This window comes from Henningerozyma blattae, chromosome 3 (assembly GCF_000315915.1).
Source record: "Henningerozyma blattae CBS 6284 chromosome 3, complete genome".
Lineage (NCBI taxonomy): Eukaryota > Fungi > Ascomycota > Saccharomycetes > Saccharomycetales > Saccharomycetaceae > Henningerozyma > Henningerozyma blattae.
Window position 1 is genome coordinate 482,677 of NC_020187.1, and position 24,786 is coordinate 507,462.

The following is a 24,786-nucleotide window of genomic DNA, read 5'->3' on the forward strand; positions in this document are numbered from 1 at the left end:
CAACCTCTAATAGCGATGGTTTTAAAAGTTGGAATATAACCTCATCTCCAGGAGACAAAATTATATGGTGTTTTATCTCATGACAAATAAATTAATAACAAACAATAACCTCTTCTTTCGAAAAGATAATCATCCATTAATTATGATAAATAGAAGAAAAGATTTCAATAATAAAAAAAGTTCCACCCTCTTCAATTTACTCAAAATTGCCATTACTTTTTTCTCATTAAGGTCTTGATAAATCAAATAAAATATTTTTCAAGCTGCTTTTTATATGCATATTTTTTTCTTTTTTTTTTTTTTTCCCGTCACCTTTTGCCCGCATTTCCGCTCGCACTTCCATAATCCAAATTAACCTGACCTCATTATTGAATGTGGTGATAGGCTAAATAATGTATTAAATAAATACATTTTAATCAGGGTTAACAAAACTTGAACTTTATTTTTTAAAAGCAGAAGGAGAAAAAAACTCCAGGTTTATTAAAAGAACTTCAAACTTGATTGTATTAGGAGGAGACTCACATTGATATCAGCACAAGTTACAAGAAAATGAGTAATAATGACCCTTTGTTAGCAAACTTGAATGCATTCAAAAGTAAAGTCAAATCTGCCCCAATAATACCTTTGAAAAGATCTAATTCAAATTTAAATAGTACATCTTCCTCAGCTAATACAAGTCCCAAGAAAAATAAAAAAGTTTCAAATCCAAATTCTAATAAAAGTAGTCCCTCAAAGAAAAAACAAAAATCAAATAATATAAATTCTACTTCTAAAAATAATTTAGATCAATCATTAGAAAATGATAGTCAATCCAAGATTAAAACTGAAAATGGGATCAATGAAGATGAAGATGAAGAGGAAGAAGAAGAAGAAGAGGAAGATGAAGAAGACGACGATGATGAATCCATTAAAAAAGTTAGACCAGGCTCTATTGCTGCTCAAGCTTTACAAATAGGACAAAATAATATTTCCAAGAGTCATGATTCATCTAAATTATTATGGGCTACGGAATATATTCAGAAGAAAGGGAAACCTGTTCTTCTAAATGAATTAACTGATTATATTTCAATTAAAAAAGATGATAAAATTATTGATTTATTAAAAAAATTGGAAAAAATTCATTTTGATCCCAAAAAAAATTCTTTTAAATATATTTCTACATATGATGTTCATTCACCACAAGAATTATTAAATCTACTAAGAAAACAAGTCACTTTTAAAGGTATATCATGTAAAGAATTAAAAGATGGTTGGCCACAATGTGATGAAACAATTAATAGTTTAGAAGAGGATTCTAAAATCCTGGTTTTAAGAACCAAAAAAGATAAAACGCCAAGATATGTTTGGTATAATAATGGTGGGGATTTACATAGAATTGATGAGGATTTCATCAATATGTGGGAGAATGTTCAACTACCACAATTTGCAGAACTACCAAGAAAATTACAAGAATTAGGTTTGAAACCTGCATCTGTTGATCCTGCCACAATTAAGAGATCTACAAAGACAGTTGAAGTTAAGAAGAAGAAACAAAGAAGAGGTAAGATTACAAATACTCATATGACTGGTATATTAAAAGATTATTCAAATCGTGTATAATCTCTAGTCAACCAATGCACATTTACTCATTTTTTACAAATAAAAAATACAAAAAATAATAAATCACAAATTATATATACCTTAATTAATTAATCCATAGATTTCTTCATATATATTCTATAATAGATAAGGGAATAATATAATATAAATCATTTTAGGATAACCTAATGAAAAAATAAATAAAAAGTAAACTGGAATCAATGTGTAGAATAGTTCAGACATCCCGCTTTTCCTTGTAAACCCTAATTTTTTTCAACATTTCAAAACCCTGATTAGAAATTTTTTCTTTAGAAAAAGAAAAAAATGAAAAATTTTAATTTTCAAAATCCGGGACATATAAAAGGAGTTGATATTCCAATATTAATAATTTCTTCTCAGATATAGAGTAACAATCCAGTATCAATGAATCCAATAGAAAATAGATCAATAACAATTTCAGACTGTATTATTAATTGTTCAAGGATGAACAACTTCATTGAATGAATATTTGAATTCCAGAATAAAGAAATTTTATAATACATAATATTTGGCCAGGATGATAACGATGATCTTCTTTCCCAGTCCGATTCGACCATGACGATATGGGTGCTATCACGTCTGTTTTTTAAGCAGACTTTTCTTGCCAGTGCATTAGATTGCACATTCAACAAGTATCTGAGCCTTTTTTTGAATTCAATTTTTATTTTCTAATGAAGTTTGATACAATGATTATTTTTTTGTTCACGATGATGAAAAAATGTACCAACATTCGCAGTTTCCACGGTAGCAATACGCTTAGAACCCATCTTACAGTATTGCCGGTGACCGCTCTATTTTAGAGACCTTCCATGGATGTCTGAGTGATCAAAAGAGAAATATTATTTGTATAAAAATCTTGTTTTGTATCTTGTATTATTAAATCTATAAAATCTATAAAGTACCGAAAGGTTTAGGAGTCCAATTCTTATGTAATTCCCAAATTACTTGAGAATTTTCTTTTGTATGTCTGTTAAGCATTCTTTTTTTAAGATTAGCTAGATCGTCTAATATATTAGTGATATTTTTATCCTTTGGAAGTTCCTTATTGTTTGAAGCTTCTTTATTAGTGGAAAGTGGTTTAAGTTGTGGATCAATTGAAATCAAATCATACATTCTAAATTCACCATCATTATAAACATTGGAATAATTTTTAACATAATTTTGTAATTCAATTTGTAATTCTTGATCAGTTAATTTTAAATTTTGCTTTTGCTTTTTCTTTTTTTTGGAATTATTTAATGATTCAATTTCAATTAATTTAATTAATTTAGCACTGATCCATATACTTAGATAAGAAGAATTCTTAATTAATAATTGATTCCAATTTTCCCATTCCATTTGCAGAAGTTTAATATTAATTTTGGATAATTGTTTTTTCAATAATTTTGATTTTAAAATTTGCCAATTGGGGAATTTTTTTTTCAAAAGTTTAATTTGATCAATCAAGACTTGATTTTCCATTTGTAAAATTTCATCTGAATCACTAGTATTTAATAGATGAATATTTTTAAAACAATTTAATAACCAAGAAATAAATTCGAAATCAAAATTATTTAATTTCATCATAAAGATTTGGAAAATTAAAGGATCATAATTATAGATACATCTTTCAATGAATAAATTTTTATCTTGACAAAATTTCCAAATTTTTTCAATTTGTTCAATTAAATTGGTAATAACCTCATAAGGTGATAATTCAATTTCATCATGTTTTCTTTTTGAACCTGTGGTATTTTTTTGGATTTCAAAATTTGTACTTGAAATAATATTAGTTTTTTTATTATTTTCCCAAATCCAAGAATTTTCTAGTAATAAAAATTTTTCATTTAACCATGATTGTAAAACTTTATCTAATTTTTCAATCTTCAATAATCTTTCATGATCTATTTGCAAATCGACATCTTCATCATCTTGTAATTGATCATCATTCCAATAATGATCCCATAACCAATTCAATACATCTTTAGAGGCTAATCGTAACATATCTAATGAAGGTAAATCTCTTTCATGAGTACCTGAATGTCTTAAATCCACAAACCATGATGCTAACCCGATATTTTTAGCCAAAGTATGTAATGGGATAGCAAATTGAGATTGTTGTGTGGGATCTAATAGCCCATTGACAAATCTAATAAGAACCATTGTATAGGATAATCTAATAGATAGAGTGTCTTGCAGATTCGATTGATCTTGTAATATGATATTTGTTAATTGAGCAGTGGAATCGATGACATGTGGTAAATATTGAGAACCTTTAATATGATAACTTTTCACTTTTGCAATAGCTCTTAAACGAGATGAATCATCGGTTGAGTTAAATTTTTCAGGATAAAACCATTTTTTCAAATCATCCAATTCTTTTACATTTTTCCAGGGGACGATTCTTATATAAGGAATGACCATTTTTGTGATGTTTTTGTATGCGATGAGGTTTTCAATGCTTTTTTTATTTTTATTTTTATTTTTTTTTTTTGACAATAAGATTATGATTACGAATATTTTATTTTTTTAAATATTCACGGACGAAAATGAAGAATGTAATTTCTAATTTCGGAATGGTGGTATAAATCTATCTATATCCAAAATTTTGATGAGAAGAGAATAGCAGTTAAAATGCGCGCACACACACACACATACATAATAGATCACTGTGTAAGGACGATCAACTTGTAATGGATACTCCAATATCATTCCCACCTATCAAACGACGCGCCCGATTGACGGTTGTTTGTACGAATTGCAAGAAACGCAAGAGTAAATGTGATCGAGCCAAACCATGTAGTCATTGTATTCGATTAGGAATCGCCAATGAATGCACTTATTTAAATGCAGTGACACCAAGAAGAAAGCATGGTGGTAATGGTGGTGGAAATGGCAACAATAGCGGCGTGACTAATAGTAATAGTGGGATCACGTTTGGCGGAACAGAAATGAATAATTTCCTCAAGATTATACCGAAAGAAGATTGTACAATTGATAATGAAGTAGTTGGAAGTGGCGGTACATTGGATATGGGGACAATCAATGAAGAACCTTTGCCACCTACCAATTCATATATTCCCCCACCTTTAAATGAGACTCCCTTGAATGAAACTCCGATGAATGAAGTTCCAGAGGTATCATATAAGGCCACCGTTCGAAGTCCTAGTGTATTTTCCAATCATCCAATAACATTCACCCCAATGGATTGCAGCATGACGACTCTGGAAGAGAATGTTGTGACAGAGAGTGTGTTACCCACAGCGAATCATCATGAAGTCGATGAAATAATTAACTTGATCCCCAACAAGAGATACGTTACGTTCAAGAGATCTGCAATCTCACTCGTTTCATTATTTAGCGACACTGCTATTGAACAACGAGACATCTATTTGAAATGTATGATTGCATTTCGAAGCATTGCAATCAAAATGACAACAAGCAAACTTAAACCCAGTGGCTTAGAATACAACCAGAATTGTCTACCGAAATCGTTTGTTCCCTTGAGTGTGTTTGATGCCGATGGCGATCCACTTTCACCAGAGACGTTTGTCAAACAACAGAAATCCATACATAAGAAATTATTGGATAAATTTGGAGAATATCGTAAGAATTCCAATTTCAAGATCATAGAAGGTGTGAAATTACCTGGAGTGCATTTACCCAGCAAATATTTATTTATGAATGAGATATTGCCTATTTTCGAAAAACATGTTTATAATATGGTCCCAATTTTCAACTTGCATGCATTACGTTGGGATATTGTTAAATTCTATGAAGGATTGGAGAAAAATGGTGGCGAGATGAGCTTGAAACAATTTGATCATCTTGTGTATTGCGTGGTGTTGTTGATTTGTAAATTATCACAACTATCGATTCATTTTTGTAAAAGCAATGAAGCCAATGTCCAATCGAGAATCTTACAATTGGATTCGTCGAAATATATTGCCATTGTGAACCATTATCTCTCTGATTTGAAAATGTTACGGAAATGTACGTTGATTCAATTACAAACGATGATCCTGTTGCGATTCTATTATTGGTGTGCCCCAGAAGATGGAGACGGGGCAGAGCTTCAACAATCTCAAATCCTGATGGGGGCGATCATAGCGTCGTGCAGAGAGATTGGTGCGTCATGGGGGGTGTTGATAGACCGTGAGAATTATTATTTGAAAATACAACATCAAGTGAGACCACCGCTGAGTATAATGAACCAAGGAGATTATATGCGGTTGTTTCAGAAAATATGGAGTTTCGTGCTATTTTGGGACCGTAAGATGTTTCTAATCAACGGACAAGAATGTGGAGTGGAGAAATCGTTTGTCTACAACTATGAACGGTATGTTCGACAAGATGAAGAGAATAATCGGGTGTCATGGTATGAAAAAATGGTCAATATAGATTTACTGATGATGAAGATGAATGATTCGATCCATGACATGCCATCACGAGTGAATGTGAGACAAGTGCAAGGGTATTTGAAAAAACTGAATTCGCAATTCCAATTCTTGTCTATGAAATGGAACCATGAGACACATTTGAACCTAGAGTTCCAATTGATGTTGGGATTGTTCAACGTATCGTTATTACATTGCCAAATGGTCCATTATGAGACAAGTGTCCATACCGTATGCTATTACGACTCATCACAAAAACTATGGGACGAACTTGTCTCGCTGTCATCCCTATGCTATGATTATTTCTACGGGGAAGGGAAACGCTTCCTCAACCCGTACACCCGCTTCTACACTAACAAAATCATCGGCATAGTCTCTGATAAAGTATGTGTTCTCTTGCCCACATTCATTCTCCGATCGAATCTGATCATGGAGCCGACGCGCCAAGAACAAGAATATTCCAGACGACAAGCAATGATCCAGTTCCTATACAACGTGTCGTCCATGTATTTCAACGAACTGGGCTCCGACTATTACCGCTGTTTCAAGAAAATGTTTACAGCCAAGATCAGCTACAAGATCTTGAACCGGCCAAGTTCCCGCAACACATGGGCCACCATCTTGGAATTTCTTGTATATGAGATAGAGACCTCCGATGATAAAATCATATACAAGAGCGAAGGTGCTCGCTTGAGTGTGAAACTACCTGAAATAAGACAACTGGTTGAAGCAATAGCATCTCATAGAGCAAGAGGAAATGTTGCAGTCGATCCAGTATATCTATGGAAACATGAACTTGTTAAGAGGGGAGATGTATTGGATGATTGTGTCATAGATATCCATGAACGCGAATTGCAAGAGTTATTTGCAGAACAGCCGCGCCACTTGCGGCACGGCAACATGTTTTCGCGTTTCTACGATTACACCAGTGGACAATTGGCCAAATCGATCGATGCGATCGGCGTTGCCAGCGGAACGGCGGAGACACAGACAGAGGCGCAGACGCTGCCAACGGAGTCTGAAATGCAGGGGCGATTCCAGGCAGAAGCGGAAGCGGAGGCGGGCGTGCAGGCAGACGGGCAGACAGACGGGCATACAGACGGGCATACAGGCCAGGCAGAGTCCTCTTCGCATGCTGTGCCTGGACAGGCTCAACAGGGTCAGCCTGCAAACCAACAGGCTTCTCCCTTTGACAGTCTGGAGCTGTTGCAGGATATGTTCGAGCCGTTGGACTTTCTGTCGTTTTTCTAGAGGGGTGTTTCTAGAGGGGTGTTTCTAGAGGGGTGTTTCTAGAGAGGGCGCCTCTAGAGAGAGTCTGTCTGCAGTCTCTGCAGTCTCGGCTGTCTCCAGACCGCCCTGCCACACTCCAGATACATAGGGCTGGTGGAATTACCCCATAGGTGCTTGCGTCCGGCTCCCTCCTTTTTCACATGCACCGCGAGATTCCCGTGGGTTTACCAATTGGTGGGTTGGCCCAAACGCCGCTAGCCGCCCGGAGTCAAGTGGGCCAGGCTCGCCAGGCAAATGAATGCTAACTGGTTGGACCTTTGGACAGGGTGGCGGTGGCAAATCCGTTGGTAAACATCTTATTATTTGCTGTCGGTCACAGTATAAATACCCATACGCCGTGGATCCGTATCGTCTTTGTTTTCCCTTGTTATTTGTCGTATTTATATCTAGCAAGTTCTGTTCTGTTCTGTTCTGTTCTGTTCTGTTCTGTTCTGTCCTGTCCTGTTTTGTTTTGCTTTGCTTTGCTCTACTCTTGCTTTAAGCTCTACAAGCCTTGCCTATACTCTCTCTCTGCCTCGTCATGACCGCCCAAACTTTCGTCCCTGCTGTTAAAGTTCAAACAGATAAATGTCGTTACACTGAAGACGAATTAATCACTAAATATACTTATAAGAACGTTCTTGTTGATTCCAATCAAGCCAAGACTTCGTTCGATGTCAAGATCCAAAATGAAGATTACGAGTTCAAGACTGATTTGAAGATCCCTAAGGTGGGGGTCATGCTCGTAGGGATGGGTGGTAACAACGGTACCACCTTCGTTGCCTCTGTTCTGGCCAACAAGAAGAAGTTGAAGTTCCGTACCAAGAACTTCAAAGGCTTGAAAGACGCCAACTATTACGGGTCTGTCACTCAAGCGTCCACTGTCAAGTTGGGTGTTGATTCCGAAACTTTGAATGATGTTTATATCCCATTCAATTCTTTGTTACCAATGGTGAATCCAAACGACTTTGTTGTTTCTGGTTGGGATATCCAAGATTACAACTGTTACGACGCCATGGTGGAATCGCAAGTCTTGGAATACGATTTGATCCAACAGTTGAAACCCGAAATGTCTCAAATCAAGCCTTTGAAATCCATCTATTACCCAGATTTCCTGGCCATGAACCAAATTGAAAGGGCAAACAATTGTATCAATAGAAAGGATAATTCCTCCGAGGTCATTGATATCAAGAATAAGCAAAGTGATCTTGACCATATTAGAAATGATATAAAGACTTTTAAACAAGAAAACCATCTAGACAAAGTCATTGTTCTTTGGACTGCCTCCACTGAAAGATATGCGGACATCATCGAAGGTGTTAACGACACTGCTGATAACTTGTTAAACTCCATCAAGACTTCTCATGAAGAAATTGCTCCTTCCACCATTTTCGCCGTTGCCTCGATCTTGGAAGGTGCTATTTATATCAATGGTTCTCCACAAAATACTCTTGTTCCAGGTGTAGTGGACTTATCCAAGAGAGAAAATACAATCATTGCTGGTGATGATTTCAAGACTGGTCAAACTAAATTGAAGTCTGTCTTGGCTCAATTTTTAATCGATGCTGGTATTAAACCATTATCTGTTGCCTCCTATAACCATTTGGGTAACAACGATGGTTACAATTTAAGTGCTCCAAAACAATTTAGATCCAAAGAAATCTCCAAATCTTCAGTCATTGATGATATGATTGAATCTAATGAAATCTTATACAATGCCAAGACTGGGGCAGAAGTAGATCATTGTATTGTTATTAAATACATGCCTGCTGTCGGTGACAATAAAGTTGCCATGGATGAATATTACAGTGAATTGATGCTTGGTGGTCATAATAGAATCTCTGTTCATAACGTTTGTGAAGATTCCTTGTTGGCTACTCCAATCATGATTGATTTGATGGTTATGGTTGAATTCATTTCAAGAATTTCTTACAAGAGAGTAAATTCCAGAGATGATGAAGAATTGGAATACAGCACCTTTAATTCCACTTTATCCTTCTTAAGTTATTGGCTAAAGGCTCCAATGGTGAAGAAGGGTTTCCAACCAATTAACGGGTTAAACAAACAACGTTTAGCTTTAGAAAATTTCTTGAGATTATTGATTGGTCTACCACCAAACGATGAATTAAGATTTGAAGAAAGACTTTACTAGTGTGCTGTTCCTAGTGCTGTTCCTAGTGCTGTCCCTAGTGCTATCCCTAGTGCTATCCCTAGTGCTTCACCCAGTGCTTCACCCAGTGCTTCACCCAGTGCTGTACCACCACTGCCTTCTTTTTTTTTTTAATACTTTTCTATGTAATCTTTCTCTTTTTTTATATATATATATGTATATATATTTATATCCTTATTATCTTCTATATAAATATTTTAAAATAAAAATATACCATTATTTCTCGGAAACACGCATCCTTCAAAAAAAGAAAAAAAAGAATTAAAATAAAATAAAATTGCAAATCCAAATCCAAATCCAAATCCAAATCAAAAAAAGGCAATGCAAAGACAAAAAAATGTTTAAACCCTCACTCATACAAACAATCTCTTCTCCAGAAACTACGTCCCACATCTTCATCAACAATTCAAATAAATTGATAATATCCAAAAAAAATGGTGATATAGACATCTACTCCAAACAATCCCACCATTCTTTTAAATTCTCCCAAACCTATTCCAAATTATTACAAAACCCGACCCTTTTGCAACAATGGTACCATTCCAATGAACTCTCCATCATAATCGCAAGATACGACAATTCATTGTATTTTTTCAATTCCACAAACCTACAACTGTTTGATACAATCCATGATAAGAGAGGAATTCAAAATTGTTGGTTCATCAATTGCAACCATTCTTCTTCCATCACACACTCCCCCATTGTCTCATCCTCCTCCCCCCCCTCCGATGATCAATTCATCGTATTCATTTACTCCATGAAATTGAAAGCTCGTCTAAGATTGATCATTTGGCAAAATAACTCATACAAAAAAATGATCGAATTATCATTATCCAATAATAAAGAAAAAATCATATCCATCGATCATTCATCACAACTGGGCTTGATCATCGTCACAAACATCTCCATCTATTATTATTCATTAACCGATAACAACACAACTCTAACCAAGATTAATACCATTTGGAAAAAAAAAATAGATTCCACTGATATGATCCAATCGTTACAGAATTTACAAGATTTGACAAACGTTGCTTCAAATACTACTACTCTAGATAATCAATCGTATCTTTCCATAGGAAGATTATCCAAGAAATCCTCAATTACAAATTTTTGGCAAAGAAGACATCGTATCACTATCCCCATGGCAAATCAATTAACCTCTAGATTTGTCTTTTCCAATGGTAATGATGTGATGGTTATTGATCCAATCTCGAAAAACTTGCTTTTTTTAAACCATGATGTCACTTTGCCAAGTTTCACAGCAAAATCACATTCACAATTTGTAGAGAGAAATAAAGATTTCAATTCTATTAAACTTTGTTTTGGTAATTTCCTTTTACTTTACAACTCTCAATTCATTAAAATTGTAGATTACAAATATGGATTCAATTATGGTAAATTTAAACTAAATAATTCAAATATTAAATCTGTTTCAATATTATCAAATAATTTAATTGCAATTTATACTGAAAATAATGATATTCAAATCATTGAACTTAAATTGGTAGATTGTATTATGACGAACGATTTAACAAGTGACGAACTTTCCATCGATTACGAAGAAGAAGAAGAAGAAGAAGATAATGACAATGACGACGATGAAGAATTCATCAAGCTTTGGAAAAAAGTCATCTTTTATACAGAGTTTCTAAACTTATCAAATTATCATTTATTTCTACATAACAACAACAACAATAGTTCTACCAGTTTCGAGATTTGTGCTATAAAACTAAGAGATTTAACCGTATTGTGGTGTTTAAACATTTTTGATAAATTACAATCATGTTTAAATGTCATTCATAATCAAGATTCAGACCCTCAAATTATTCAACTACAAAATATTATATTAAGTTTAATTTTCGAAAATTTTATTAAATTTTGGGCTCCACCACAATTAGTCATCTTAAGAACTTTCCCTTTTAATATTTCAAATTTAGTAAAATTTTTAACAAACCAAAATTTTTTCACTCATATAAAGATTTCTAAAATCTCAAATCAATCTTTACCATTGGAAACTGTTCAAAAATGGATCATACCGTATTTAACAGATACTAGAAGACATTTGAAAACTTTACTCCAAAAGGATAAAAGTAGCAGAAATGGTGATGGTGTAATAATTTGGAATTATAATTCTCATTCTATTGAACAATCTAAAGATTTCTTTATGATGGATGATCATGATGATGTCTCTTTAGAAAATCTATTAAAATTAATTGATACGACACTATTTTTAATGTATTTGAATTATATCCCATCAATGGTAAGTACATTGATGAGAGTGGAAAATTCTTGTGATTTTAAAATCGTTTATGATCAATTATTTGAAAGGAAAATGTTCAAAGAATTATTAGATTTTTATTATCAACATGGTGAACATGAACAAGCTTTAAAATTTTTAATTGGTTTGAAATCTCATTTAAATGATCAAGATAATTATTCATCATCAAATTTACAATTCCAATGGTCTCAAAATATTCAATATTTAATTTTAAATTATTTAAAACAATTACCTTTGAGTCTTTTAGATATCATTATTAATTATGCAAATTGGTTAATGGAAAATGTTAAAGATGATGCGAAGTCCAATATTTTGAAAGAAATCTTCCTCTTAAGAGCAGAAAATTTCTCTTATCAAGATCAATTAAAAGTTTATCAATATATTGATAAATTTAATTCAAAATTATCTTTAAATTTTTTAGAAATCGTGGGTGCAGAATCTAAAATTATAAATCCCAATATTCATATTAAATTAATTGAAAGATATTTATTTGATTTTAATAATAATGATAATAATTCAATGACAAAATTGAAATTAAATAGTTTCTTAAGAACAAATAATAAATATAATCCTGAAACTATTTTGAAAATTTTACAAAATTATTTAAATGAGGGGAAAATTCCAAAAGATCAAGAAAATTCATTCAAATATTTATTAATTTCTCCTTTACAAAGATTGGGGAAACATGAAACTTCGTTGGATATCTTATATGATCAATTAAATGATTTTAAAACTTGTTCCAATTATTGCCTTCAAATTTTAAATTCAAATTCAAATTCAAATAATGATAATAATGACGATGACGATGACGATGACGATGACGATGGCAATGGTAATGATAAAAATTCTCAAAATGTTTTATTATATTTTTTTCAAAAAATTATTGATTCTTATCTTTTAAATAATATAACAACAGAAATAATATTCTTCTTACAAATACATGGTAAAAATATCGATACAATTACACTTTTAGAATTAATACCAAAAAACTTTAAATTATTTGATTTAAGTTTGACCTTATTCAATTCAATAAATAAAACTTCATTTCAAAAAGATTATTCAAAATTAAAACAAAACTTATTACAATTAGAATTAATTAATATTTCAAATGATATTAATCAACTCTCTGCATCGTATAGCATATTGGATGAAACTTATTCTTGTCCTGTTTGCAGAAAAAATTTCCCAATTTATACTACTGGTACAATTTTATGGTTTAAAATTGGTCATCGTAATGTGGCCACTCATTATAATTGTGGGAAAGTATTACAAAATAGAATTAATGAGAAGAAAAAATTGACAACCCATCAAAATTTGAAAACTATTCAAAGTCTTAGAAATCAAGATAATACAGCATGAATTTATTAATATTATATCTTACGATTTTCACTTATTATACAGAATTTATAAAATTTTTTTTTTTTTATTTTTTTTAAATATGCTATTTTGTTACGCTTTTTCTTTTTTTTTTTTTTTTAATTTTTATTACACTAGATATAAAATTAATGACACCAGAACAATATTTAACTAATTCATCTAATGATTGATCTTTTTTATGAATCTTTTCCCATTCAGATAATGCAGCAGAAATTTTTTCATTAGTATTATTATTATGTAAGACATCGCCATGTGCCTTAAATAATAAACTCATGAAAGCTTCGTATAATTCGAAATTTTTCTTAGATTCAAGACCAGCAGTCAATGCTTCAATAAACCATACAATTTCATCAAAAGGCTCAAATGAATATAATGATCTTATTTCTAAATCAATAGATCCAGGCGTTAATACAATTAAAGTATCAAGGAATTTGGAGAAATCTCCGCTATTACCACCTTCTCTTAATAATCTGGTAAAATTAGATTCAAAACCTAAACGACCATTAGGTTTAAATTTAGTTAATTCTTCTTTAGCAGCTTCTTCATTAGCAATTGATTCTTGTATTTTAGCAAGTTCCTCTGGAGTTTCATGAATAACACCCTCTCTACCTGAAGCTTCATCACCAACTTTTTCACCTGCTAAATGTAAGAAAAATGGTGTCTTTTCAGGTTTCTTAGGGGCTTCCTTTGGCTTAGAACGTTTTCTAATCACATCTAAATGCAATAATGTATTCATTTTATTTCTTGGTCCAATAGACAAAGTTAATAGATCTTCATGGATTTGATCCACTGATTGATAATTGTTGAAATTTAAATCTTCATCAAGTTCAGTATCAAGTGCACCTTCTAAAAGTGATCCTGTATTAGAAGATGTACCATTTGGCATTAAAATTTTTTCAAATTGTTCTTCTGGAATCGTCTTTGTAGATATTGGTTTAAATTGTGCTTTATTAGTCCAAATGAATATACCATTACCACTGACATGAGTAGTGGCTAATATATCACCATTGGGAGAAAATTTTAAGTTAGTTATAACAGAATCTAATTTAACACCATCAATACAACCACCTGTTGGCAAGTCCCATGTTCTCATTGTAGAATCTAATGAAGCTGATACAATCCAACGACCGTCTGGTGAAAAATCGAATGCTGTAATTCTATTGCTGTGACCCCATAATTGACGGACTACTTTTTGTGTTACTGTATCAATTACGCAAATAGATAAATCATCCAATGCCACTGCAAATAAATCAGAAGAACGATGGTAAATCATAGAAGTAATAGGAGCATCTAATTGCAGCTTACCTAATAGAGTTGATTTATTGAAATCATAAAAACCAACAATACCATCTAAACCACAAGAAACCATTTTACGATTCATACCATCCAATGCAATACCAGTAACAGCTCTCTTATGTAATTTATATTTTTTTCTAATCAGACCACTTTGCATGTTATATATAACAATAGAACCATTAGAAGAACCTATAAAACCAAAATTACCACATTGCGAGATTGCAACAGATTTAACAAATCCATCATCAGTAGTATCAAAACTCCATCTACCAACCCTTTTATTACGCATATCCCATGTACGAGCCAATTTTTCATCTTTATGCGCTGTAATAACATTTTCCCAATCACCTAATCTTGCATTCTCAACTGCCATAGCAATAACTTCAGGAAATTTTTCTCTAATTGTGCTACCACTTTTTCTATTACCATCTTGACTCTTATGAGCTCTTTGAGATAATTCTTGTGATTGTGCATCCTTTCTTAATGAAAAGCCCCATACTGTTCTATCTCTTGAGGCGGAAAGAAGAAAATGAGAATGGGAATCAGCAAACGTTAGACAAGATGGAGGTTGAGAATGACCACCTCTAGAACGCAAAAATCTTGGGCGTTGAACAACAATTTCACCATCGTCTTGGGATAATGATGGGTCAAAAACATATTCCTTTAACTTGTTATCTCCACCAGATGTAACTACAATGGGCTGACCATTTAAGAAAGTAGCTTTCGTAATACCACCAAATTCTTCTTCATGAACTGATTGCATGACGTGGATACGTGTCTTACGATTTAAATCGTAAAATACTAGATCACCACTACTTGAACCTACACATAAATGTGATTCACCATCTGTTCTAAATGATATAGTAGATATTCTAAATTGGGGAAATTTAATTGTACGAATTATCTTAGCTTTCTTTAAATTATATAATAAGATATCACCAGTACCTGTACCTAGTGCTAATATATCTAATGCAGGAGCTGATTCTACAGCGGTAATTGGATTTGGAAATTCTACTGACTCAAAAATTAGTTTACCAGTCCTAATATTAAACAAATAAATTAATGATTGGGTAATAACAACAATCTTATTTAAATAAGTTGGCATGTGAAGTATTTCAACAATATCATTACCATTAAGTTGTGGGATAGATAATTTTGTATAGAAAACAGTGGCATATTTATCGGTTGGAAGCTTTTTCTTATAGACATGAACCGAATTGTCATCGGTTGCTATACATAGAAACTCACCAAAAACACACATTTTCGTTATAGTAGCTTTAGTAGATAGTGTAATTAAGTGCTCTTCGATACCTCGCTTGTAGATACCAACTTTGTTATGAAACGCAGCGTACACATAATGAAAATGAGCAGCCAATGAGACAATTGGAGTTTCTGTTTCCTTTGAGGAAACAAATAATAGGTGTAAATTATTGGCATCATATATTTGGAAAGTTTTGCCAACACTAGTAACAATATAGAATGTGCTACCTAGAGTACCAATGGCAAATGGAGTGCCATTACTGACATTACCAACAACTCTGAATGGAGCAAAAATCTTAGAAGGTGTCAACACAGGTTTTCCAGAGCCTTCTGTTTTTCTCCTCTTAATAATATCAGTCATTTTACCTTTATTATTATCGAGAAAATTGATGATATGCTATGTGAATCCTTGCAATAAATATCTGAACAATATTTTTTATAGATTTTGCTTTTAATTAGGCTCATCACTTTCTACCGAAATTAAATTTTTCAACTCATCGCGATCTATTTTTGCAAATTTTGAAAAATTCCCGAATGCACGTGAGATAAAGAATCCGCCTTTTAAAGGGATTTTAGGTGATTATAAGAATCTGAGAAAAAAGAGTTATACGAATATGCTTTCCTATTTTGAAGAAAGGTAAGGCCTCCTTATCATTGACTTTTAGAATTCATCTTTGAAAATAGCTATAGGCAAGCTTGTTTAAGTTGCTTTATACATTGTAATGCAAGAAAAGAACTTGCCAAAAGAAGGAGAAATTTTACCGTCTCTGAACGATAAACGACCTGGATCTGAAAAAGACTTGAAATACTTAGATACACCAATTAATTCAGATCCCTTAAAAAAAACAAAAGCTGAAACTAGGTCGGGTACTGCAAAAACTATTGAGTCTTTTGCTCCAATCTTAGAGGCATTTTCTCCAACTCCATCACACAGTGAAAACACTTCTCTTAAATTGGGAACTCCAGGAAGTCCCAGAATAGATACCCTGAATGAAGAGGAAGCACTGACTAATCTTTTGAATGTTGGGCTACAATTAAATGATAAAAATCAACGCAGTTCACACAATTCAGTTACTGATCCATCTAGTTCTGCAAATTCAGTGAATTTTTCAGATAATTTTGATCGACCAGATATGAACTCAGGCTTAGGAATCTCTTCAACAGCTTTCGATTCACTACCACCAAGTATAATTAAAGATGAATCCCCAGTACCTCATGCAAAATCAACTTCACCATCGACTTCGTCTTCTAGAAAGTCTTCTTTATCTCATCATAAAGTTCAATTACCGAGAGTAGGGAAGATTGGTGTGTGTGCTATGGACGCAAAAGTACTATCAAAACCTTGTACACAAATCCTGAATAGACTGCAAGAAAATGGCCAATTCACAACTATTATTTTTGGTGATAAAGTTATTCTGGATGAAAAGGTTGAGAATTGGCCAACTTGTGATTTTTTAATTTCTTTTTTTTCCAAAGGATTCCCACTAGAAAAAGCTATTCGATATGTTAATTTAAGAAAGCCATTTATGATTAATGACTTAGTAATGCAAAAAGCATTGTGGGATAGAAGATTATGCTTACAGATCTTACAAGCGGCAAATATTCCAACGCCGAGGAGGCTAATGATCATACGAGATGGTGGCCCAAAAGTTGACAAACAATTGAAAGAAAAATTATCTAAAGCAGGCGTTGAAGTTGATAAAATGGTAGAATCACGTTGGAAAATGATAGATGATGATACTTTAGAAGTAGATGGCCATATAATGCGGAAGCCATTTGTCGAGAAGCCTGTTGATGGCGAAGATCATAATATTTTCATTTATTATCACTCCAAAAATGGTGGTGGGGGGAGACGCCTGTTCCGTAAAGTTGGTAACAAATCATCTGAATTTGATCCTTCCCTAATAACTCCTCGAAGACAAGGCTCTTACATTTATGAGGAATTCATGGATACAGATAACTTAGAAGATGTTAAAGCGTATACAGTCGGTGAAGGTTTTTGCCATGCTGAGACAAGAAAGTCTCCCGTCGTTGATGGTATTGTTAGACGAAATATTCATGGGAAAGAAGTAAGATATATCACTGAATTAACCGACGAAGAGAAAGAGATTGCAAGAAAAGTTTCAACTGCATTTTCACAAATGATTTGCGGCTTTGATTTATTAAGAGTTAAAGGAAAAAGCTATGTAATTGATGTCAATGGCTTCTCTTTCGTAAAGGATAATACCTCATACTATGACTCTTGTGCACAAATTTTAAGGGATACTTTTATTAAGGCAAAGAAAGAAATTGATAAGAAAAAACAAATTTTGCCAATTATCAAAGAAGAAAAAATGCAAAATTGGGTATTCAAAGGACTAGTTTCCATTATTCGTCACGCTGACAGAACTCCTAAGCAGAAAATTAAATATTCTTTTACAACTCCAATATTTATAGCTTTATTAAAGGGACATAAAGAAGAAGTAATTATTCGTGCACAAACCGATATGGAAATCGTCCTACAAGCTCTTTCATTTGCAAGAGAAGAGAATAAAGAAGATCCAGCTAAACTTAAAGTTCTTTATACTGCTTTGAAAAAAAAATTGACATTCCGTGGTACTAAAATCCAGCTGAAGCCCGTTATAAATAAAGATAACGAAGTAGAGAAAGTTCAATTTATCCTTAAATGGGGTGGTGAACCAACCCATTCTGCACCATATCAAGCACAAGATTTAGGTGAAGAAATGAGACAGTATTTCGATTTATTAAATAAGGATACTCTGCAAGATGTTACAATATATTCTTCTTCAGAAAGAAGAGTTGTTCTTACTGCTCAGACATGGGCTAATGCTTTGTTTGGAGAAGATGAAATATCCAGCGATGTTATTAATATTAGAAAGGATTTACTAGATGATAGCAATGCTGCGAAGGAATTAATGGATAAAGTTAAAAAAAGGTTAAAACCTTTATTAAGACAACATAAAAAACCTTCACGAAATTTTTCTTGGCCTCCAGAAATGCCTGAACCATACACTGTTGTTAAAAGAGTTGTAGAATTAATGAATTTTCACAAAAAGGTTTTACGGTATAATTTTGCTAATGAGGATATTGAAAACATTCAAGCTAGATGGTGCTGTGGAGAAGATCCTGCATTATTCAAAGAAAGATGGGAGAAATTGTTTAAGGAATTTACAAGTGTAGAGAAATTAGACCCTTCTAAAATATCAGAATTATATGATTCTATGAAATATGATGCTTTACATAATAGAGAATTTTTACAACTAGTCTTCAATCCAAACAATTGTCAAGACGTAAAAGAAGAAATAGAAAAGCATGCATCTTTAGTAGATAGATACCCAATCAATATATTAGCCATGAATAATTTTAAAATCTCGAATAATTTAAAGACTGATGACGCCGATGCTCAAAATACTAGCAGTGTTGGATCATTGGGATGGTCACTTGAAGGTAAAACAATGAAAAACCCAAATGCTATCCCTGATTCTCCCTTTAATGATCCATCATTTATTCAATTCAGAGAATTATTTAAACTAACCAAAGTTCTATTTGATTTTATAAGCCCTCAGGAGTATGGTATTGAAGATACGGAAAAGCTAGATATTGGTTTATTAACATCATTACCATTAGCAAAGCAAATTTTAAATGACCTAAAAGATTTAAAAGAGAAAACATCGCCAGGATGTGTTGCATATTTTACAAAAGAGTCACATATTTATACCCTTTTAAACATTATTTATGAGTCTGGAATTCCAATGAAAATCGTACGGAGCGCCCTACCAGAATTCGATTATTTATCACAAATAAATTTTGAATTATACGAAAGTACTGACCCTATGGGCCATAAAACCCATGCTATTAGACTAAAAATGTCACCAGGTTGCCATACTCAAGATCCCTTAGATGTTCAGATTGATGAAAAGCATTATATAAGTTGCATTCCAAAAATATCATTAACAAAACATTTAGACATGGATTATTGCCAGCAGAAATTAAGAAATAAATTTCCAAGGGTTAACTTACCACCTAAATTTATTCCTGTTAGTATTACAAATCCCAATTTAATATTTAAAAAAGAAATTCAAGCGAAAATGGAAAAAGAGGAAAAATGCATTTACCTTCATTATCAGAAGAGGAAGATCTCTCTGTAACAGCAACACCATTATCTTCTTCACCTTCTACTACTCCACATAACAAAGGTAGCTCTCCTACTTCTCCAAAAAAATCTAATTAAATATGACATTCTTATATAATAAAATAAAACAATATATACTATAATTCTGGTTAATTGTGCTTTAAAAGTAAAACTGGAATATATAAAACAGACTAAATATGCATGAGATTATAAGGTATAAAGATAAGGATATATATATAATCAAATGTTTAATTATAAGTATAAATGTAACTTATAAATATAAATATGGAAAAAATAATGTACACTTCTAACATATAATTTATCAGAATGAAATAATGTAAAATGCTGTTTTCAAACATATTATTTATATAATGAAGCAAGATTGTCAAATAAAACGGAAATACTTTCACCGTAATGATCACGACGAATGCATTCAGCGAAAATTGGAGCTACATCAATAATCACCAATTTTTTCGACTTGGAACGGTGCTCTGGTGAGATTGGATATGTATTTGTAACGATGATTTGATGAATAGCATCTGATTTTTCTAATTCTTCCAAACAATCACCGGTAAACAAACCATGAGTTGCAACTACGTATACTTTCTTAGCACCACAATTCTTAACCAAATGTTCAGCAGCGCTGATAAATGAGCCTGGTCTATCAATCATATCATCTAGAATAATTGCTGAACAATCGCGGACATTACCAACTAATGTAATCAATTTTTCCTTTTGAACTTGTTCATCTTCTTCGTCATCAGAATCACCATTTTCATAAGTTTCACCTAAAGCACAAGAATCAGAGAAAGCTGATTCATCATCATTATCGATTTCTACGGCAACTTCTTCTTCATCATCAGCAATGACATGACCATTACGAATTCTAGCAGTTTGGAACCCATTTGTTAAGATAATATTATGTTCACCTGGGACATTTTCTTGGGAAATGGTAGGTTTACTATTTCTTCTAATTGAGGATTGTCTTCTGTTAGCACTAGTCTTTTTGTTTTGAGTATATATATCTTGTGAACGACGACGATCAGTATGAATCATGGCGAAATTAATTTTCAAAGCATCAGCTAGAGCAGTAACTCTTTTAGTACCACCGGCATTCTTCGAGACAACCACAGCATCCTGATAGTCTTGAACATTTTCTCTAATCCATTTGGCTAAACTTGGTGCACCATATAAATTATCAACAGGCTTACTAAAGAAACCTTGCATTTGAGAAGCATGTAAATCCATGGATATAACATGATCAGCACCTGCCATGATTAACATATTTGCTAACATTCTTGCTGTAATAGCACCTCTATGCTTTCTCATTTTACATTGCTTAGAGTATGGGAATTGTGGAATCACTGCAGTGATTTTTTTAGCAGAACCACCTCTACAGGCTGAGACGAGAATTAATAATTCCATAATATGATCATTGATAGTGTTTGAACCAGACTGAATAATATAAACATCTTCATCACGAACGGAGACACCAATTTGAACTGAGGTTTCACCATTGGAAAACTTCTTTAAAGTACATGGGGCAGGTTCAATGCCTAATCTTGCACAGACTAATTTACCTAGATCTGGATGAGAATTACCAACGAATACTTTACACTTACGCATAGTTATTGAAAGTTGACGAGAGATAGAGGAAATTTGATTGAATAATGAATACCGGGGCAGCAAACCAGATGTTTAAAAAAACCCTTTACAAGATACCAGACCAACGTGTAAATATGCTTTTGCAAAAGCTGTGTTTTTAAAATATATTGAAGTAATTTAATATTTGCGATGAGCTAATTCAAATTTTCAGAATGTCCTAGAAAAAAAAAAAAAAAAAATTGGTGAAAAATGTTATTTGAAACCAGAAATCAGGGAACAAAATAGTCCGAACGGAAAAATGGTTAATATGGTAAGCCCGACGGTGATATTGCCGTGTAGGCGTGCAATGAATATTTTTAATAAAATATTTAGTATGGAAAAAACTATTCATATGTGAAGTTAGATCCAATAGTAATTGATAAATTATTTGAATTAGATTTATGCCGCTATTTTATTTGATTACATTACTATTATATCGTAAAACTATAAAAAAAATAGATGAAATTGAAAAAACAAAACCTCAATATTTAAAAATTAGTTTAATTGAAAGATTCATAAAAAGTAACTGCAACGGTATAAAGGTAAAAATGCAAAAATATAAACTAACTAGTTTTAAAGACCAAATTACAGAGTATATACAGATTATTGAAGAATCTGAAATGTTTAAACATTTAGTCTGTGAATTGAAAGAACGTTTCACACATATTGAAAAAATACGATGCTTAGCAATTGGAAGCTTTGCAGAAGATTTCCAAGCTAGATATCAAATAGCATTTTTAATCAAATTAGTAGAAGTATTAAGTAAAGATAAACACGAGCATATTGTGGTATCAATTAATGATCCTGTATTTACCGAGGAAGATATGCAATATATACATGATTTGGGAGATAGCTGGAAAGTTGAGCCTGATTTGCAACAGATTGAGCGCTCTACTAATAAAACCCTATTTTTTTTACCTCATGCACCATTAGAATTGACCGAGAGCGTTCTTATGACTGAGAAGCCTCAAATATTTCTGGCCAACAATTTAGTGCGACACACAGATAGATATACCAAGATAAAATTGTTTGAAAAATATCCAGTTATGAGTAAGCTTGTAAATTATTTAGAAAAGAATGAGGTAAGTATGAAAAATAATGAAATTGCAAAAAATGATGAAGATTTTCAAATTGTTAAGAAAAAAAAAAGAAGGGGCAAAAATATTATATATAAAGAAGCACAGGTAGATTATGACTCTATTGAGACATATTTTGAAACTGCCGAGATCATTAGCGATTTTAAGAATGGTAAACTATTAGAAAATCAACCCTGGATCAATTCATTCTCTGATTTAACATTGCATTTAATCTTATAAGGCGTATTACATAATAAAAACAAATTCTATAAAATATTATATATTGTTAGGTGTATTATCTTGATCTTTTCATGGCGATTTCATTATCATGAGGAAATTCTATCATCATTCCTGCTGTTGAGTGGTTATCCATTTGCATTGGAAAACTCATCATTGCATCGTTTGAGTTTGATGTATGGTATTCTAAATCATCAGCAGTCCCCATATTATTAAGGAATCGGAAATTTTTTAAAGTTTCACCCATTGTTGTTGGCAAAGTGGTGGACGAAGCCGCCGAATCAAATTCGTCATCGGAGTCAGTAGTTTGACGGGAATTGAAATTGAACTCTAAACATTTAGTTAGGGAATCATTTAAATTATGAATCAAATCATCACCTTTATTGATCCCAAAATTTTTAAAAGTGAATAAATTTTCTATATAATTGACATCATTATAAACCCTTTCGTACATGGAATATTTGGATTGGAATTTCAAATCAATCGTATTCAAAGATTCATTGGTGTTAGTATCTAGAGGAAAAAACTGTGTTAAGACGGGATCATTTTCTAAAGTTAATAATAATTCGTATCTATTACCTTCTGGTGTGGTATTATTTCTTGTAAGTCCATGATAAATGATATTTGTAATAGGTATTTGTAAGCCAATAGATAGATGTGTTAGCCAAATGATCAAATGACTATGTAAGATAAATAATTGTACTTCGCATGGCGAGGTAGTGATATTGAGACATGTTAATAAAAGGTCTCTACTTCCTGCTAGTAAGATTGGTAAATTAGATGATAATATAGTAGAAGAATAATCTAAATGTCTTGGATGAGTAGATTGAAAAACTTTCCACGGTATAACATTTTCAACAGTGGGTATTATATTTGTAATTTGTGTAAATTCTAGTTGTGACGACATTTGTTTGGTCTCTTGAGTTGATTCTTTATTTGCTTGCTTCACTTCTTAATTTAGCAGCATAAAAATAGTGTAAATATATATAAGTTTTGCAAAGCCTATAAACAGTTTCACGTGTCCGAGCAGAGATGGACTGCTTTCTCAACTGTTACTAGCTTGTTACCAAAACCATACTTCATCTATGAAAAGACAAATGGATACTCACATTTTTTACATTTAAAAAGTCCGCGAAATAAGTTATGAATATCCGTTTTTCCTGTTTAGGCTGAAAATGAGTTCTTTCCGCGGAGCTATTAATTCTTGCATCATTTATTAGTAGGTGCCAAAAACACTAGCCTCATAAGATAATACAAAAGATATATTGGATTAATATTCAAAAACGAAATACTACAGTCAAATATATAATAAATTCCTTTTTAAACTTTAATAAAGACTTCAAATACGTCACTTGAAAAAACTAACATTGCATACACATACATATGTATATTGTGCCTTATAGTAAGATATATAGCTTTTATTTCTTTGCTGTAATCTAGTACACCAGAAGCATCTCAATTTTATTATAGTCTGAGAGTACCCTTTATTTTAAAAATTAGTCATTATATTGTTACTCAGTTGCTTCTCATAGCCGATCCATAATTTTTTTTCTGTTCAAATATTTTACAATTGTAATGAGAATTTTGAAGAATTTTGAAGATTACTGTGGAAATTAAACTTATCCTAATTAGGACAAAGAAAATTCTCGTTTGCTACCCGATTGTTTCTGAGGCCGGGAGTTAACTAGAATAAGTCAAGCTCGAATATTTTCCCTTCAATAGATGATATCACATGCCATACTTTATATCTACATTTCTTGCTTGTTTCCTAGTTATTACCAGAATCCGTTGAAATTTGATAGTGTGTAATCTCACCAATATAATAGACAAGTGCTTTTTAGGTAAATTTTTTGTTTTTTTGATAAACGCAGTCAACCACTCTAAACCTTTTCCGATAATTAAAGGGTTGCCAAGGGTTCTTTCTATACACTGTTAGTTTTTTGGAGCGACTAATTTCAATAGAGAAGAGAATTCCATACTGGAAGAATGCCCTTTCAAAAATGTTGTTCAGGATATGCTAACAGAAGCTATTTGTCAAACTCATTTAACTC

At 32.4% G+C, this 24,786-nt stretch overlaps 10 protein-coding genes across 10 annotated transcripts; 6 read left to right on the forward strand and 4 right to left on the reverse strand.

Annotated features, from left to right (window-relative positions):
* Nucleotides 1–549: 549 nt before the first annotated feature.
* Nucleotides 550–1,599, forward strand: TFA2 (transcription factor TFIIE subunit TFA2; the record flags this gene model as incomplete). The annotated part of the gene is made up of 1 exon (XM_004179487.1): nucleotides 550–1,599. The coding sequence occupies one exon, from the start codon at nucleotides 550–552 to the stop codon at nucleotides 1,597–1,599; it is 1,050 nt and encodes a 349-aa protein (XP_004179535.1).
* Nucleotides 1,600–2,508: 909 nt separating this feature from the next.
* LAS1 (rRNA-processing protein LAS1) lies at nucleotides 2,509–4,020 on the reverse strand (the record flags this gene model as incomplete). The annotated part of the gene is made up of 1 exon (XM_004179488.1): nucleotides 2,509–4,020. The coding sequence occupies one exon, from the start codon at nucleotides 4,018–4,020 to the stop codon at nucleotides 2,509–2,511; it is 1,512 nt and encodes a 503-aa protein (XP_004179536.1).
* A 269-nt stretch (nucleotides 4,021–4,289) lies between these two features.
* Nucleotides 4,290–7,244, forward strand: OAF3 (Oaf3p; the record flags this gene model as incomplete). The annotated part of the gene is made up of 1 exon (XM_004179489.1): nucleotides 4,290–7,244. One exon carries the CDS (start codon nucleotides 4,290–4,292, stop codon nucleotides 7,242–7,244), a length of 2,955 nt encoding a protein of 984 aa, XP_004179537.1.
* A 559-nt stretch (nucleotides 7,245–7,803) lies between these two features.
* INO1 (inositol-3-phosphate synthase INO1) lies at nucleotides 7,804–9,414 on the forward strand (the record flags this gene model as incomplete). Its single annotated transcript, XM_004179490.1, has 1 exon — nucleotides 7,804–9,414. One exon carries the CDS (start codon nucleotides 7,804–7,806, stop codon nucleotides 9,412–9,414), a length of 1,611 nt encoding a protein of 536 aa, XP_004179538.1.
* A 355-nt stretch (nucleotides 9,415–9,769) lies between these two features.
* On the forward strand, nucleotides 9,770–13,072 carry VAM6 (Vam6p; the record flags this gene model as incomplete). The annotated part of the gene is made up of 1 exon (XM_004179491.1): nucleotides 9,770–13,072. One exon carries the CDS (start codon nucleotides 9,770–9,772, stop codon nucleotides 13,070–13,072), a length of 3,303 nt encoding a protein of 1,100 aa, XP_004179539.1.
* An 82-nt stretch (nucleotides 13,073–13,154) lies between these two features.
* On the reverse strand, nucleotides 13,155–16,007 carry UTP21 (rRNA-processing protein UTP21; the record flags this gene model as incomplete). The annotated part of the gene is made up of 1 exon (XM_004179492.1): nucleotides 13,155–16,007. One exon carries the CDS (start codon nucleotides 16,005–16,007, stop codon nucleotides 13,155–13,157), a length of 2,853 nt encoding a protein of 950 aa, XP_004179540.1.
* A 361-nt stretch (nucleotides 16,008–16,368) lies between these two features.
* On the forward strand, nucleotides 16,369–19,794 carry TBLA0C02100 (uncharacterized protein; the record flags this gene model as incomplete). The annotated part of the gene is made up of 1 exon (XM_004179493.1): nucleotides 16,369–19,794. The coding sequence occupies one exon, from the start codon at nucleotides 16,369–16,371 to the stop codon at nucleotides 19,792–19,794; it is 3,426 nt and encodes a 1,141-aa protein (XP_004179541.1).
* A 344-nt stretch (nucleotides 19,795–20,138) lies between these two features.
* TBLA0C02110 (ribose-phosphate diphosphokinase) lies at nucleotides 20,139–21,404 on the reverse strand (the record flags this gene model as incomplete). The annotated part of the gene is made up of 1 exon (XM_004179494.1): nucleotides 20,139–21,404. One exon carries the CDS (start codon nucleotides 21,402–21,404, stop codon nucleotides 20,139–20,141), a length of 1,266 nt encoding a protein of 421 aa, XP_004179542.1.
* Nucleotides 21,405–21,823: 419 nt separating this feature from the next.
* BER1 (Ber1p) lies at nucleotides 21,824–22,738 on the forward strand (the record flags this gene model as incomplete). The annotated part of the gene is made up of 1 exon (XM_004179495.1): nucleotides 21,824–22,738. The coding sequence occupies one exon, from the start codon at nucleotides 21,824–21,826 to the stop codon at nucleotides 22,736–22,738; it is 915 nt and encodes a 304-aa protein (XP_004179543.1).
* A 55-nt stretch (nucleotides 22,739–22,793) lies between these two features.
* On the reverse strand, nucleotides 22,794–23,642 carry LOT5 (Lot5p; the record flags this gene model as incomplete). Its single annotated transcript, XM_004179496.1, has 1 exon — nucleotides 22,794–23,642. The coding sequence occupies one exon, from the start codon at nucleotides 23,640–23,642 to the stop codon at nucleotides 22,794–22,796; it is 849 nt and encodes a 282-aa protein (XP_004179544.1).
* Nucleotides 23,643–24,786: the final 1,144 nt, after the last annotated feature.